Source organism: Ambystoma mexicanum, chromosome 6q (genome assembly GCF_040938575.1).
Source record: "Ambystoma mexicanum isolate Mex_15411 chromosome 6q, UKY_AmexF1_1, whole genome shotgun sequence".
Taxonomy (NCBI): domain Eukaryota; kingdom Metazoa; phylum Chordata; class Amphibia; order Caudata; family Ambystomatidae; genus Ambystoma; species Ambystoma mexicanum.
Window position 1 is genome coordinate 717,253,807 of NC_090937.1, and position 12,483 is coordinate 717,266,289.

Consider the following 12,483-nt stretch of genomic DNA (forward strand, 5'->3'; position numbering starts at 1 on the left):
ATGGTGTCATCAACTAATAAAGAACAAGGATCCACCTCCCTGCCTTGACATAATTTGAATTGCATATACTTATAACCATCCCAACACTAGAACACTGCAAACAGCTCAGATTAACAAAACGTAACCTCTGAACCAATAACGTGTCTGTTTCCACCAGCCAGTCATGTCAGGCTAATGTCACTATTTAAATCCCAGACAAAGATGGCGGCCGGCATCGATAAATCGATATGAGCGCTCATCTAGATGCAGAGGCCCAGCAGGCCCTAAAGCTAAGCCAGCAGCAGATTTGGGCTTCCCTAGCTCCCCAGCCCCTATCATGCCCACCCATGCGACACAACTATGCAGCCTAGACCAGCGCAGCACGTTGGTAACACTCATTTTTCATCATGGGTGCAAACTGTTCGATTACCGGTGCCATACTTCTTCCAGCCTTCAGGCCGCTTCCAGCCATGGCAACACGACTCCTAGCTCTGGATCGCAACACCCACCTGCTGCACATCACATAGCATAACCAGTGCCCGGTGGCTGGCATATACTATAAATATAGCAGACCCGCTAGATGGCTAAAATTGTTTCACTACGTGCAACTCTAAATTGGTGATCACTCTTTTCTAAACCGCCCCACGCCACTTGTACACTCGCCGCACTGCAACGCCCCTCCCCCCATTAATCTCCTAATTTTCCAAACCTATGGCGCCCACCTCAAAACATCTGGCTCAGCGAGCTAATTTTCCAGAGTTTTCTCTCCTCCTCTGACACACCTGTGTGAGACCTGAGGATGTTCGCACACTCCCTTAAGATCTTCTGCACAGGTGGCCAGGGGAAGACCATTGCTCCTGGATCCAGACCCTTGGGGTGGGTAAACAAGTCAGGATCACCTACCTGGGTGGAGTATCCTTGGGGATTGGAACTGGGTTACCTTCGGGTGAAATGTGGTAATACGCACTTCCCTTCCAAGGAGAAAGCTGTATTCCATGGGTAGATATGGGATATTGTTATCTGCATCCCATGGACCAGAAAAAGGGTAGGAGATGCTCTCAACCCAGACAGGTTAGGCAGAAAACCAAAATAATTAAATATTAAAGGTGTGAAGGTCTTTGGGGACTGGACGTAGGATGCCCTTGGGAGAGACCTGGTATCCCCCTATTCCTACTAATAACCAAACCAAACCTTCCCCTACCTTCATGGGTATTTTGAGTCAATTCCCCTGACTTCCTCCTATATAAATCCTAAAAGTACTGTGACAAAGAAGAAGCAACTGAGAGTAATGAAAACTAGGTGCTTTTACCATTCTGGTACTGTGACAAAGAAGAAGCAACCGAGAGTAATGAAAACTAGGTGCTTTTACCATTCTGGTACTGGGACGAAGAAGAAGCAACCGAGAGTAATGAAAACTAGGTGCTTTTACCATTCTGGTACTGGGACGAAGAAGAAGCAACCGAGAGTAATGAAAACTAGGTGCTTTTACCATTCTGGTACTGGGACGAAGAAGAAGCTTACTGAGAGTAGTAGATGTCAGGCATGTCCCCATAATGATTGTCAAGCATGGTTAATTGTACATTCCCACCTGCAGCTTGTTAAACGGCTGCAGGTGTATAAAAAGCCCAATCAGGAATGCCTGAGGGGAGAAAGTGGCAGGAGAAGCAGTGGCGAGAGACGCACTGGTGGTAAAGAAGGAGCAGCAGCAGAGGCCAGAGCAAACTGCGGTTCAGGAGAGAGCGGCCCGGGAGCTGGGGCTCTGAGGAACCAAATGAGCCTTGACAGAGGAGCCATGCAGGGAGGCTGCCCCTTTTTCTGGCATACAAAGGGTTTGTGCTCCTGGGGACAGAAGCCAACGCCAGAGTGCTTGAGGAGCAGGAGGTGGAGCCCTGAGGCAGAGACCAAAAGGATGAGAGATCTGCACTGCTGGAACTCGCAACAAAGCAACTAGTGAGTTTCTATGAAAGCAGAAACCCGGTATGCGAGTGGTTGATCTTATGCGCAAGGTTCTTCTGTATCGGAGTGGTCACGTGAATAATGATACATGTTGTTGAAGGTCTCTGATTCGAATCCTTGCTAAATAGTGAACAATAGAACTTGTTAATCACTAAATAATTGAGAATACTTTGTTACAGAGTGGTCACGTGTACATGAAAACACAGTATCGAAAGTCTGAGTACTGGGCACATTTGAAAGCAAACTACAAAGGCATATTACAATGGAATGAACTGAATATAACAGAGTGATCTAAATGAAAATCTATAACCATTTTTGAATGCCGAACTGAATATAAAGCTATCTTCATACATTCTGAATACCGCACTGAAAGAAAACTGTTACATTTGAAGATTTGAAGTTTTACAATTTAAATAAATCCATTGTGTGCCAAGTTCAAAAGTGAATTCAAGTAAAGTTCATTCCTTTATTTAATCTATAAATCAAGCAAAACTTAAAACAAACAAACCAACATATATTGAACCTAAAAGGGAATAGAACTTTTGCAAAAAAAGTTAACCCAGTGTGTATTTGATTCCAGAGTGAATGAAACTTTGGAGAGGAAATTTAACAAGCGAGCCAAAACGTACTGCATTCTTCAGACAAGACAATTTTGTTGTACAAAGACTAACCATATGCGGAAGGTGCAAGTGAGGCACAGAACTTTAAGAAAACACTATCTCATTGGAAGTGCATCTTGTGGAAGGGAGCCCTAAGGTTTGAACTACTTATTGACTTGAGAGCGAAGCCTCGAGATATTTAGTGTTTTGAATTGTGTTTTGGAACTTGGGGAAGGGAACCCAGAGTACTGGCCAAGTCCATAACATCCTGAACTCAAGGCTTTTGTTGGAACTGCTTTATACTTGGGGAAGGGAGCAGAAAGAAACATGCAAACTGAAAAGAGCTCCAAACTTTATGCTGAACACTGTTTAGTTGGTTGCTGACATCCCTACACTTTGTATAGATCAGTTGTTAGGGCAAGTATAGGTTTTGGGCACAGATTCCCAAGTTCAACTCTTGGATTTTGACTTTCCTTTGTTTTGGTTGGGTAGGGAAATCTCACCATAGTATAGGGCAAGATAGGCCTTTTTCCCATCCTGACATTTACGTTAATAAAGCTTTATTATTAATTTACAATCTGTTGTCTGTCTCTTGCTCCAAGATGCCTACCCACATCCCCCATACCAACACAAAAACCCAAAGAAGTTGGTAGAGCTGGGCACTTTCCCTCCTTTTTCATGAGACAGATTTCCTGGTGAGATGCAATATAGAGCTTACTTTGAATTGTTGAATACATTGTGTGTGATGAGGGAAATGGGAGCACACTGGGAGCCCCCATATAGCTGGCACCCAGATTCCCATGTCCCTCTCAAACGTCTCTCTAATGGTGATTTATTCACATGCATATTCCAAGGTGATGCTTACGTTTTTATATTGGGTGGAACCAATTATTGGACACACATTTCTACTTCTAAATAACAGTTGGGCCGCTATACTGACATTCAGTAGTACTGCAGAAACCAAAGTATCTTCTGTCAAGTAATGAAGACAGATACAGAAAGAGGGGAAGAGACGCTCACATTGAGACATTCAAGAGGAAAACCTCCTACAGAAGTCAATCTTGAATCTCATCTTCAAATTACACCATAACAAAGATTCGAGAACATCTAGACAAAAAAAGACTACACAAGCAGCAAACAATGAGAAGGAACTAGCACCTACTAAAGAACCCGCAGTGACTTTACGAGTCTTCCGCCACTAATACATGCAACTAACATACTCGATGCTAGCAACGTAGCATGATCACCGGAGAATCCTTGTCCACCAACTTTCTACACAACCATGACCCAAAAAGCTTGTGCTCATCCCCCTCTTGGAATAACTCATCAATAGAACAATGATTGAACAAATCTTCAGAAATGCATAGGTGAAGCCTTTATTAAGAGAAAAAACAGCAAACCCAGATGGCCTGTTGTGTTACCACTATCTGCAAACATTCTCTTTATAGGGCAAGTCCTAGAGAACAAACTTTGGGGTAAAATGGAAACTAATAACATCATGCAAAAGATACCAGATACAATCAACCAATAAGGGGGGGGGGAAGTAAACTCACTTACCTGGGAAACACTACAGATGAACAGCAACAAATCAAGCACACTTAGAATTCTGGACATCTCAATGACTCAACTCAATCAGTAACAGACCCTTCCTAAAAAGACTTGTAGGCATAGAATTGGCGGTACCATGCTATATTTAGTGTCACTGTTCATCTCAAACAGGACAGAGACCACCTACCAAACCACACGTCATTCCCCCCACCCTCACTGGCAATACATACTCCTGGGTAGCTAAAAGCTCCAATCTTGCACTAGTACTCTTCAATATCTACCTGAACCCACTAATGGAGTTCAGCAGCAACTCAGATCTCACCTGCTACACTTATAAAGCCCATGCTCAAAATGTCAACAAACGCATGCCAGCCTCAACTCAAAATCAACCGTACCTATGCAATTCCCTTACACAAATAGACATATTGGATGACCAACAATCAACTAAGACCAAACCCAAATAAATGATTTGCAGCTCCAACATAACCCATTCAACAGACACTCTGTGTCCAGAAGAAATGGGAAACAGCCCGCAGCCGACCGCGACAGTAAACATGCTCTAACCCAAAGATAAAGCTATTGGGAGGAGTGTTTTTTTCTCAACGAAGAGACCTCCATAGCATCAGGTCATGCTATATTTTCCACCTAGCACCAGTGCATTAATCACTCTAGTACACTTAACATTAGATTATGCAAAAGTCCTTTAATAAAGACTCTCAGAATACCTATTCAACCACCAAAAAAATAGTGAAAACCTCAGCAGTAAGACTCCTAATATTCGAAAGCTAGGAACACCTCCTCCAGGGTCTCCAGACACCCCTTGGCTCCCAGACAAATGTAGATTCCACTTCAAAGCCCTATGTATTGTCCACCAAGAATTCAACAGCAAAGGTCCAGAATCCACCAGGAAGATGTTCATGCTATGTGCGTCTTTTTGAACTCTCCAAACCAGCAAAGCAGCTCTAGCGACAGAGCAATGCTTCAACCGGAATAAAAGGAGGTTCCTCCTTCTCATTACTGACAACCAACCTCTGGAGAATCCTTAACCCGATGAGACTGCACCTTAGAAGACCACTTGCCCTTCATAAAGTTACTTAAAAGCTGTCCGTTCATCAAATTGTAACAAAGAAATAACACGGATATGCACGCTTTAAAGTACCAATCTAATCTGGTTGTGCCTAGAAATGCATGTGTGCAGGCATGTTATAAATGACATATCAAATACCGCACATTAAACACTGCAGATGTGGGCCTCCAAGACCTCCCGTTACCACAACAGCATACATACAAGTTCCCAAGCAGAAGGAGACATTAACACCATACCTCAAATGGAGGACAGCTATAAAACACAGACTGTTACAGTCCGGTTGGTCTCAGTCAAGTACCCTTAAAGTCTGACACAGGATTTCAAGTCCTCTCTTCTGTCGTCCATCAACCACGGACACAGAACTTCAAGACCTCACGATCAGTAATTGCTAGGCAGGGACAAGAAAATAGGAACAATGATATTCTACAAACCAACAACCATCAACTAAACAAAACCATGGCAGCATTGATCCACCTAATTCATTATGACAAGAACCATTGGTCAAAGACTCTTCTTCCCGCCTGTAGACTACTCTCCTTTTCCAGAAGGCCCACAGACCCCACAGCATAATGGCCTGCCAGCACCCCTAACAGCTCACTAACCACATCTCTGAAGTAATTCTACACCCTACCATACATACACCCTGATCAGGGCTCATGATTTGCACTGGCTAGTGATAATTGACTCTTGGTGAGTATAAAAGGGTGTGCTGTGTGTATGTGTGCAATTGAGGTGGCAAGTAACTTTTTATGGCTGTCTTTTAGGTAGTGATGAGGACCTGGATTTACTCCGTCCGATCACAGGATTCTGTTAATTTTGTCTGTTAACAAACAACACTTAAAGATTTTGCACCAGCCTCTTTCTATCCTAACAATAGCCTAACTTCTCCTCCCATTACACTTCCAGAACCATATGCCAAGATGCCTTCAAAATGGCAGGTGCTGCATTATTTAAGGTTGGTTTACATAACAATGCATGAACAAACAGCATAATGAATATTATGCATTACATATAAAGCAAAGTAGTGACTATGAAATAACATCAAATTGTGACAACCATCAATTTTTTATATAGCGCTTTGTGCCAGATGACAATTCAAAACAATCTTATAACCAGATAGTTAAGACATCAGAACCAGGCGATTATGGTGTGATTGGCTAGTTCTGATATCATCACATTGCTTTCTCCTACTAAAGTGAGCTTTACTAAACGTTCTTCTTAGGTTTTGCTTGGGGTCCCTCCATGCCCCAAGGTCCATTCATGCAGCAAAGCCCATCTTTGCTCCAAAGCCAGGGGCCCATTCCCACTAAGAGGTCCATTCTTGCTTTGAGGACTATTGGAGTTGACTCGAGGTTCATCCATGCACCCCTGTACGGTCAGAAGTAGGTAAATACAAAATGCTGGGTCATCTAAAATTTTCCAGTGCAATTCATTCCCTCAACATTTCTAATATGAATGATTACAAGACAAAATGTCACATTTTGACACTTTATTTTTGTACAGTAAAGAATGACATACCCTCAAAGTGTATTATAGGAGTATTAAAAGGCAATTTGGAGTTCTATGCCTGAATAAAGCACTCAGTGGCAGATAACTCCTCATTATTTTTAAAATCCTTATTGTGAACAGTCAGAGGTTCATTACTGGTGACTTGCATCTGGTATCAAGTGCACAAACGTGTTCTGTACTATTTTCCACAATCCTAGCCCGGATCAGAATGTGTTGTAGCAACATAATTAATAGGACAATATTTTAGAAATAAGCTTTAGAAGAGGTGCAAGACCTTAGCAAAAACAACATGGCAAGTCATTTTGAGGCCCACGCGCCACAGGCACCTCACCCATCATGCATCTACTACATAAATCATATCATACACTGAGGGAAAGCTAGAACTAGATGATTGTTTTCAGGCCCTAGTAACCTTGTTGGCCAGAGAAAAGGTTTCCCACAGATCCGAGAGTGTGAGTGGAGTTGGTTGGCTTTCAGTGAACTTTATGGGAAATCCAAATACGACTTAGTTTTGAACTGTGAGAATCGCAGCCCAGCTAGCATATAGTAAAGCGAATACTACTCACTGGAGTGACCTCACTCACTTCCTTGCCTATAGTTCCTCATCTCTTTTCCTGCCTTTTGGTTTTCCACCTTAGCCCTCTTCTTTTTCTTCTCCTTCCTGTCACATGATCAGGTCATGTGACCTGTGCTGAGTAGGAGTGCCTGTGGTGATTCGTTGTAACCTCACCACAGTAAATGATGTAATAAAGGTGGTGGCTGACTGATATGAGCAGAGAAGGCAAAAACCAAGAACCGAGTAATTCATGGTTTGTGTGCTTCGACATGCCGGTACATACAAGACATTCTTCCTAACCTCTGTCGCCCCTGCCCACTTCTAATTAAAATCTTGCTGTGTAAACAGAACTTCAACAGGTTCACTCTTTCATGACGTTGTTTTCACAAATGCTGTGTACATTTTGTAACATTTCCTTGCAGTGGATAACAGGGCTTTGTACCTTTGTTTTACTTACACATTAAAACCAAATAAAATAGGTTTAAAAAATCAGAGCTGTACTTACCTCGTCGAAAAGAGGAATGTTAAAAGCATGAAGCTCAGCTGTACAAAAAATACTGGAAGAAGAAGAAAGTTGAAATTGGTATTAATAAACAGGGCAATGATCGTAATGTTGTACAGATCCTTCATTTATACCTTGACATATCCTCACAAACACATGCACTCCACACAGTTCTGGTGATTAAATAACACGCCTGATTGTATTTATGAAAACACAGGCAGCAGGCCCAGTAGGTATTGTGCAACTTTGGCTTGCTATAAAGTCACAAACAATCATGTCAGCATCTAGTTTCTTTCATTAACGGAACGCAACGGCTGCCCCGTGAGCTGCATGAACAAGATTTGTTCAGGGGTGCACAGCATCAATTTTAACACACCCTTGGTGAGGAAAAGAAACACAATCCAACGTATTGTTAAAATTCTAGCAACGTCATCCATTTTCTCTTTCTCTTCACTTTCATTTTCAATAATACAAGAAGGGCAATTATCCTTAACAGAATTTGCAGGATCCTGAAAATGTCATTGTAAAGTAGATTTGCATCACTGTTAACTCATAAAATCAGACAAAAAGGGGGGACTCCACATAAAAACAAAGTGTGAAGGCAAGGATGATGTGTAGACTGACCAGACGGGTGTACACTGAAACAGTTTGGCAATGTAATCCCAATACTTTTTTTTCTTCTCATCTTTAAAAATCAATGTGCACACCTCTGTGGCAAATGCCGCTTTCCGCCCTGCTAAGACACTGATGTAATGTCCACCATTGTACAGGCATGTCCTATTGTGGACGACAACATCACAGTATTCTAAATTGTGTCTACATTTGTAGCATTTTTTATTTTCTTTACAACTGGCAAAAAGTACCCGTTTCCCCGAATGGGTTCTGTGGACATACATGACAACACCCATCCATTTTTTAAAATCAATGCTTCTGTAGGTAACTGTTCCGATTCGCTTATTGCTTGAGGTGCTTTGCACTCTGAACTAAATTGCACTGACAAGGGCCTGTGTGGCTGGATGGCATATCCTGGAGCAGATGTTGTGGGGAGGCAAAAGCTGGTGTGCTGCTGCATACTGGGACCTACTGTGCTCTCTCGCCACCTGTTGCCTCACCCTGGTGTGGTGCAGTTTGTTGCAGTGCACATGTATTCTAGGGTTGAGGACCAGTCCTCCTACGATCACATTGATATTTCGCCGATTTCAGGCAACCGTCTCTTGTGTGAAGGTGCTGAAATCTGAGGAAAGGGGTGGGGGAGTCTAAATGTTATGTACTGTAAGGAAGACACGGTATCAAAGTAAGACAGACACAAGTTACCACAGTTCAAGGGTGTTTATTGAACTCTCACAAGGGTATGATAAACACCTATCTAAACCTAAATCTAAAGATGGGAGCAAGCTACGACCATCAAATAATAAAGAAGGCAGTCCTAGTGGAGTTTTGTCAACATAAAAGGGCCTATACTAAAAAACGTATTGAATATCCTTACCACTAATTACAAATAGTATGGGATAATGTTCATAAAAAATAAAAAAGTGTTCACAAAATGATAAGTCGGGATGTTCAGGCCGTTGGCCTCCCTTCCCCACATTTTCTGCCCGGTACAAGGCAGTTCACTTGAGCACAGCACTCTCGGGCTTCTTTGGCACAAGGACATAGTTCCATTACCAACATCAAAGCCTTCTGTGCCCAAGTGTCTTATGTTATCAAAGTCTCTTGATTCAGAGGTCCTGAGGTCCCAAAACAAACAAAATGTTCCTTCACAAAGGCTCAATTCAGATGAGTCACTCTTCACCCTGGATCCCCCTCAGCCGGGCTCAGATCTCTTTTACACAATTAGTCTCCCTCAGCCGGGCTCGGACCAATTGCAGTTCGTATTAGCTATCAAAGACTTTCGGATGTGCACAGGGTTGACCTGTTGCAGGACCACTTCGATTTCACAGTTTAACAATTTTACACTCTGTTGGATACCTAACAGACATCTTCGAATGAGCACCCACGTGGTGCCAGACCACTCTGTATATGGTATCCATCTTGGTTTGAAATGTTCAGTCACTCCTTGGATATTCAATCATGTTCATGTTGTTCATCATATACGCCTTATACTCTTCTTTGCAGATTTATTCATACAATGTTGCTGCTCGCAACCTTGGTTCTAACACAGACCGGTCTGCTATCAGTCTTCCTGACTAACCAGCTATGCTGACTTTACTGGCGCTGCTTTGTTGTGGGAGCCAAAGACAGACCCACAGCGGCAATCACTCCTCCCAGTCTTGGCTATCGATGAGGGAGGGCACACTGTACTTTTCTTCAGCTTTAATTCACAGTCTTCTGTTTCTTATTCACGAGGGCTCTTGAAAGTCATATTTCTTCACCGAAAAGGTGAAGCGTAGTTCCCTCCTTGCAACCCTCTCTGGTGTTGACGTCTTTCTCTTCTTAGTAAACTGCCATCTCATAACTGCTTCTTCCTCGTGTGTTTTGCCTTGCTCAGAGTGCGCTTTCGTGCTCCGCCTTTTATCCATGTGGGGAAGTGTGATGAAGTCAGGTGTGTGTGTAATTATCAGTAATTGCCTGACTCTGCCTGACCCTTGTGTTGGGACATGTCAGGTACACGGCTCGGGTGTTAGTCCATTTTCTCTCACAGTGAGCTGTCAGAGACAAAGTGTTTGTGTCAGGAAAGGTGGGGGGTTGAGTTCTTAAGTATCCTACCCGTTAGGATGGGGAAAAGGTGTTAGAGGAAAAGGGATACCGTGTCTCACCGTCCAGTGTCCCACTCCCCGAAGACCCCTCCTCCAGGTGATCCTCCTGCACTAGTCCACCCCCAGGAACTGGATCCAAAAGTGATGGCCGTGTCCTGGCCACCTGGATGACAGATCCCTGGGGACTATTGGGTGAGACACCTTCTGGTTTCTCACAGTAGCCAGTAATGCCCAGAGGGTCCCAACAGGTAACAATGCAAAATGTGGTGCAGATTGGTGAAACGGTGTGGAACTGTATAAGGAACAACGCTTTGCCAAGCTACAAACCCACAAACAAATTTTGACTTGAGCTGAAATCCAGGAAAAATGGTGGCTTGTCCACATGTCAAGTAGCCAGTAATGTCCGGAGGGTCCTAACAGGTATCAATGCACAATTTGGTGCAGATTGGTGAAACAATGTGGCATTGTATAAGGAATGATGCTTTGCCAAGCCACAAACCCACAAAAATTAACTTTTATAAATTTAGATATATGGATGTATTCATACCGATAGCGAGAAGAAAGAGAGAGTAGTGAAACCAACATGTGCATACTAGGGTTCATTCATAGTTGGGAAATATGTTTGTGCGCGACAGAGAACTAAGGTGGCACACCTTCCATGGGGTTGTGGCTGTGTCAGGAAATGCTTGAAAATATATGAATGGTAGGGGAACTGAGAAAGTTGCTGGGAAGTTAATAGCAGTCTCCATTACCTTCATTTACAGCTAACAAAGCCTTCATATATTGTTTCTATACCCTAGATGAAGTTCAAGATACCCAGTCAGTTAAAGGGGTAGTTCGGTCAGAAATGTTATTGTCCCAATCGATCGGGCATATATTTTAGAGCATACATCAATCTTTCTTAAAAAGAATTCCAATGCAAATTACCAGAGTTTTTCTCACTTTAACACATGCAAAAACAACGGGTTGGGTACCGCCATCTTGTGCTAATCTGATCCACTGATCCATTGTCCCAAGTTCAAGTGCCCTTGCGGCACTAATTCAGATAACCTGCCCCCAACGCTGACATCACTAGACACTCACAATGAGCTCCACCTATTTTAATGACATTAGTGGGCAGCGTAGTCAAACGTACCCTGTCATCACCAACGTCGTAACGTTATCTACTACAGAACCAGGAACATAAAACACACATCCACAACAGACACAAAATAATTAAAAAACGGTTTATTTTGAAGAAAATAGCAATATTTGGGAGCATAACAAGTACTTTTAATGTTGACATAACGCTGAAAAGAGGTAATTAAGTAGCTAGCAAACATCGCATGGTTCTCATTTTTTATTTAACCGAACAGTGATCTTATACTGCTGATTCCATTCATCGGTTGATTAATCCTATTCTTTGCATTCTTCACAGAAAGTTATTATCTTCCATCACAGATTTCTGATCGAGGAACATGGCGTTCCATTACAGAGAAGAAATTAGTGGTTTAAATTTCAAATGCAACACTTTCACATCTGCACGTTTTCAGAACCTATAGACCATCATGTTGCTCCTTATAACTGCAACTACAAAAGGACAGATTGGTGTCTGGTGATGGTCCCAGATAATGGTCATCACAGACGCGTTGTTGATGATTATTGTCTAATTGCGGTTAAAGATGCCGCCAGTAAACTGTACCCATGACAGGCGCACATTGGTATAATATAACTATGGAAATTCGAGAATGCAAAAATATATTTCAGTCCACAATTTATTATTGTATAAACACGGTACATATTTTTGCTAACCATCAATTTATGTTACAATTAACAGGTACAATGTCTATTATTTGCATCAAATTGAACATTCATCCGTCACAACGTAAATCATGTAGCACGCAGCACACTTGCCATCCTCACTTGCATAAATATTATTTAAAACTTTGCTTACATAGTGTCTTGCGTTTCCATTCTCCCTATTTGATGAATGACCAACTGCTTTGAAAGATAGATCTCTAACAGAAACTTAACATTCCTACATAAGCTTCCAATATAGTGAATCTCATCAC

The 12,483-nt window shown here is 42.4% G+C and overlaps 1 protein-coding gene across 3 annotated transcripts in view; it reads right to left on the reverse strand.

Annotated features, from left to right (window-relative positions):
- Positions 1-12,483, reverse strand: part of SLC10A7 (solute carrier family 10 member 7) — a 1,071,777-nt gene that overhangs the window by 208,205 nt on the left and 851,089 nt on the right. For all 3 annotated transcript variants that reach the window (XM_069631237.1, XM_069631239.1, XM_069631238.1), the window contains exon 9: positions 7,740-7,791. In XM_069631237.1, coding sequence (XP_069487338.1) covers positions 7,740-7,791 — 52 coding nt within the window. The remainder of the gene's footprint in view (positions 1-7,739; positions 7,792-12,483) is intronic.